Genomic DNA, 5414 nt, shown 5'->3' with positions numbered 1-5414 from the left:
ATTCCATCTGATGACAACGATGGACAGAAACAAAGTTTTGCAGGGCCAGAGACTGTTTTAATGGAGCTGTAGAACTCTTTAGATTGGTTCAAGTCAGCATAGCTTTAGATCTCTTCATTTTTTTCTCCCACCACTGATCTTGGATGTTGCGTAATTTTGTTGGGCCTTTCTCTGCAAAGACTTGAATTTGTTCCTCTTAGAGGTGGACTTTGTGTCATTCTGCCATTCCATGAAAGCCTTGTTCTTTTTGGCAAACAGCTCATCAATGGCAGTACGTGTTGGTTTCCTCGAACCATTCCTGGTGGTGCCGCTTCTTGGGGCCAAGCTCTAACTTTGGAGCATCTGTCAACACTTCTCTGAACTGGTTCCACTTCTGCACTGGGTCTCCAGTCAGTGGTCCAGTGACAGACAGCTTCTCATTGAGCTTAGACTGGAACTTTTGCAGGACAGAAGGATACCTGAGTCTGGCTGTGTTGAAGGCAGTATGAACAAGCTTTGGTTGACAATGGTGATGTGGGACAATGTGCAAGTTCAAGATGGTGCGGACAAGGCTGTGATCTGTCCAGGATTCTGCTTCTCGCATGACCCTGGTAACATTGACCTCCCTGAGATCTCTCTGACGAACAATGACATAGTCAATCAGGTGCCATTGTTTGGATTTGGGATGAATCCAGTTATTCTTATACTTGTTTGTCAATCGAAACACTGTGTTCGCGATGACGAGAACAAACTCCGCGCACTTACTCAACAGCAGGAGGCTGTTGCTGTTCACCTTGCCAACACCGTGTCTGCCGAGAACCCCGTCCCATCGACCATGGGTGCTGCATACTCGAGCACTGAAGTCTTCTAGGATGGCCGGGATTGTACTGAATATGGAACTGAGGTCGGCATAGAACTGTTCAAATGCTTCCTCTGAGCTTATTAATGTCGGCGTATATGCACTTATGATTGTTGCGTGTCGCTTGTGACTGAGGGGCAGACGTAGCGTCATGAGTCATTCACTGATGATAGTGGATAGGTCTAAAAATTTGTCTCAGCACACTGGTCTTTATAGCCAAGCCAACTCCATGGATCCTATCTTTCCTTTAGACTTTGCCTTTCCAGAAGAAAATGTTGTCAATTGTGGACTCTGCGAGTTCATGAGCCTTCCTCTGCAATCCGGGTCTCACTGAGGACCGCAACATCAATGTTGCAGCGAGACAACTCTTTGGTAATTGGGGCTGTTCTCCGTTGCGGCCTTTCTACATCGTCTCTGTCCATGAGAGTACGAGCAGTCCATGCTCCTAAAAGAAGTTTTCTTTTTCTTTTTGATTGTAGGGTATCTTGGTATCGACTGCAAAATTGGATGATCTTGTCAGCCATGGTAAACTGACCAGATGTTGCAGGGCAGGCAATGTTTACGCCACCTTTTCCAGGCCTCTACCTTACTAGGGTGGGCAGCGCTATCCTAAAGAGGGCTGCTCAGTCGCCCTGGATGCTGCCGAACTTCTCTGCTACCCTGGGTACATAGAAGAGCAACCACTTGTCCAGAGCCGCCTACGTGTGGGATTGCGACTCAACTGCCAGTGGTCACCTCCACCTGTTGCTTCACCGCTCCTCCATCGCCGCAGGACTTTTACAGAAGATTGGTTACGGGAGAAATAGAGAGCACAACGTAACCTGTGCGTGAATGGGTTTTGAGCGGAAGAACTGTTGCGCTGGAGTAAACCCACAATCTCGGCCTCAGAAGTCAGGTTCCAGTGGTACGAATATATCATTACATCTTGGGGCTTGGCTGCAGTGGATGACCAGATGTTCTCTCGTGCTCTGACGTGCACTTCGCACTAACAGTGCTTTTGCTGAGTCGCCTTCAAGGGGCGCCTCATGAATGCTGGCACATGGTCGGTCTTCACCATGAGGGAAGCTGATGTTTGAAGACTAGGTCCCATGTATTGCCCTGCTCATGGTGATGGGTATGGGAAGACCAGTTTAGGATGCCTGAGGACCATTTAGTAGAGGTACTATTCCAGTGATCCTAACCCTCAAAAATGCCTTTGAATAAGGTCAAAGGGGTACTTGTCTGGGCATTGCTTGTTTTTGTTCTTTACGTCAGCTTCCCACATTATCACTTGAATTCCTTCGAACTCACTCGTGAACCCTTTTCATGCAAACTGGTACGAATCAGTGCAGTTCCTCAGGCCCGAAATGTATCATGTATTTTAGAAATCGGAAGAACAGAAGTAGTCAAAAAATAAATAGAATTAAGTAAATTGTTCTAGGTGTTAAAAAAATCTCACGTTTGATCCATAATAGTTCAGTAACTATGTATCAGAGAACACGGCATTGATATGAGTAGGCCTAATAGATGAATAGTGCAGGCCTACAATTTGTTGGGGGGTAGTCAAAAAATGAAAGCATAATGATTTTCATTGAATTCAAGATTAATTTTCAAGTTAGGGTTCAGATGTTGCTCTATTTTCAACCTCTGTACTAAACTTTCACTTTGCACAGGGGTCAATTGGTGTGTATTGGAGTGTGTGGTTAACATCCGGACTATGGTCCTGGAGATGCAATGACCAGGGTTTGAATGCTTGTTTCATATATTCAAGAGGAATTCCTATTTTACATCTAGTCCTTATTCATCCTGAAATGTATAGAGTATGCAAGCGCATGGAAACATACAGTGCTTTCTTTTTTCATGTGCATGCATTTCACCCTTTACCATTAATTCAGACTAGCAGTGCCCAGGCAATCCATCGTGAATTATTAATGAATTATTAGTGTGCCCTGGAGCAAGAGACCATGCAGAAATTGAGCTCTGAACAGGTGATATCCATGTCCATTGTTCAGGGTCATTGTGAGCACACACTCACATACACATCATTGGTTCCTGTGTAAAGTTCAAGTTTTGTACAGAGGATTCAATTTTGACCAAAATCTGGAACCTAACTTTAAAATTAATCATGGATTTCACGAAACTAATTCACGCTTTCATATTTAAATCACATCCAACTAAATTGTACACTATTCAGCTATTACTCATATCAATGACAAAGGAAATGTTTTTTGTAACATCTAGTCAAAAAAAAAACCAACACCCATATTAGAGCTGCACATGTAAATCTATTTGCTTTTTTTTTCATGAATAGGGCCTAACATGTGGTATTTTATGTCATTATTGTTACAATGCAAGTGTTGAACAATGGTCACCGACCTGTCTATGGTGGCCACAGTTATTGTTTCACTTGGATGGCCGCTATATACAGACAGCTGGTTCTACAATTCAGCTACTCAGTAGGTCGTAGCCTTTAGCCAACGCGGTACAACAACGATCACATTCCGAGGCCCAGCTGACGCGGCTCGGTCCAGTGTTATCACGAAGAACCTTGCGGTGCCGCTGTTTGCTCCTCCCTTGCCTAGTCCTTTGACTTGATCCATTACCGCGTCCAGACATGATGATGCGAGTTGTTGTTGTGTAGCTGATGAGAAACCCAAAAGCCAAATGGCTAGCTGGGTCGTAGCAGACCTGCGAGTCTTTTGTCTGGTCTCGAGATTGTGGCTCACTATCAAGTTTTGCATTGCGCGACTTTAGTTGAGACTATTGTCACCAGTATCGAGCGGTCCGGAGGTGATGTCATAAACCCACGTTGAGCTGCGAGGCTTGAGGTGAACGCAACGGATTGTAAAGTGGCTCAGCCAGTGCAAATCTCTCGCACTGTCCAAGGAGGTGTGACTCTCTGCCCTGTCATCTGTGGCCTTTGTGGTGTGATCGAAGGAAAACTCTAAGCCACATGGTCTTTACTTACAGCTTGACATGGTGCTGCAGAGCTTGCAACATTGCATACGTGGTCGGAGTATACAGTACCGTACCGAAGAGTGACGACATACTAGTAGCTCATTGCCATGGAATATTAATGGTATACCGTCCCGTGTACATACTGTGCACACAACGGTTGTCATATGGCCATGGCATGCTCGAACTATTCTCTGTTAGTAGCTCCATGCTCGAACAAAAGACTGTGTGCACAGTACTATAAGTATTATGTGACATCACTTCGCAACTCTTCAGGCCTGCTATCGGTTAAACTCTGTACAGGCTTACTTTACCTATTTGTCTGCCATATCTGGGGGACTTCCAGTAAAATGAGAATAATATGATTCAACGGCGATCTACGTAATGAGTCGACAGCTCGTGCATTGCTATAGGTCTGTGCGCCGTTAATATGATTGAATAAACATTCTATAAAAATAGTTCCCAACCGAACAACAGGTCTCGAGGAATTGCGTGCATGAGAAACATAACTAGCCAGAGTGCTAGAGAGAGAGAGAGAGAGATCAAGAGGGGGGTTGAAAGCCCTGCATGCTGTCGTTATTCTTTTGACAATAGGCTGATACGTTTACGTGCATTTACTGAAATAAACCGTTATTTCAATAGAGGTATAAACACTCACACAACTATTATCTGTTTTGTTCCCCCCCCCCCCCCCCCCCCCTGTATAGGCCTTCAAAGTTCCCGAAACTAACCGAGCGGAAAAGTCATGCATGACTAATTCTCAATTTAAAGTGTTGAGGCAAGATTCCGGTAACGTTTTCTATATATCCTCAACAAAAGACTCATTAATTGTATAGTAATTAAATGCATCACAATAAGAAGATTTCAGCCTTATTGGCCCGTGATCTTAGTTTTACGTAATCTTGGCCCCCTTTGCAAAATATTCATAACAGAGAATAAATATTCCATGCACGAAGGGCCTACAGTAGCATGAACGGCGCAGGGTTATTTTAAGCGAAATTGACTTTGTCTCGCGGCTGAAGATGAGGGGCAATATACTCCAGTATAGATAGCGACTCTCACCACAAACTCGGCAAACCGTATGCAGGCATTGCAGGAGAACGAGTGAAGATGGCTGCCTTGAGCAGTGCAATTTTACTCTTCAAGCACCGCGAAAACAGTGTCGAGTGACGTACCGTCCAACTCCGACGGAAATGAGATCCGCACCAAACCGGTTTGAGGCAGTTTAGATCTTGGCTCACGCACGTCGATCATTCGTGCTTGAGGAGGTTGGCGCGCCGTTTGGCAATCAGTCTTTACCTATCCGTAGGTTACTCATAAAACAGTAAAAAAACTAAACATTATTTCAATCAACTTCTTTAATTGTCGCGGTAGCTCAAGAAATAACGATTATTCTTTCTGTGTATAGGCCTATGGTAAATTAACCAATCATATATACTTGTATAGTATAGTGCTATCGATGTTGTTGTTGTTGTTTTGGTTTTAATGGCGTGTAGCCTATCACTCAAAATTGAGTACATGTATTTACGCCAGATCGTGGTTGTTGTTGTTATTTTGATTTTAAGGCGTGTATCATGAATTCAGTTATGAATATTTGCGCCTTCGAATGACACGCTTAGTCTACATTCAAGGCAAAAGGTAT

The 5414-nt window shown here is 44.1% G+C and overlaps 1 protein-coding gene across 1 annotated transcript; it reads right to left on the bottom strand.

The window, feature by feature from the left end:
• Window positions 1–262: 262 nt before the first annotated feature.
• Window positions 263–991, bottom strand: LOC139708923 (craniofacial development protein 2-like). Its single transcript, XM_071620888.1, has one exon. The coding sequence runs from the start codon at window positions 989–991 to the stop codon at window positions 263–265; it is 729 nt and encodes a 242-aa protein (XP_071476989.1).
• Window positions 992–5414: the final 4423 nt, after the last annotated feature.

Source organism: Diadema antillarum, unplaced genomic scaffold, assembly GCF_040938485.1.
Source record: "Diadema antillarum isolate AM-2024a unplaced genomic scaffold, OU_Dant_1.0 seq00001390_RagTag, whole genome shotgun sequence".
Lineage (NCBI taxonomy): Eukaryota > Metazoa > Echinodermata > Echinoidea > Diadematoida > Diadematidae > Diadema > Diadema antillarum.
Note: the sequence above shows the minus strand (reverse complement) of the source record. Positions and strands in the feature narration are given on the sequence as shown.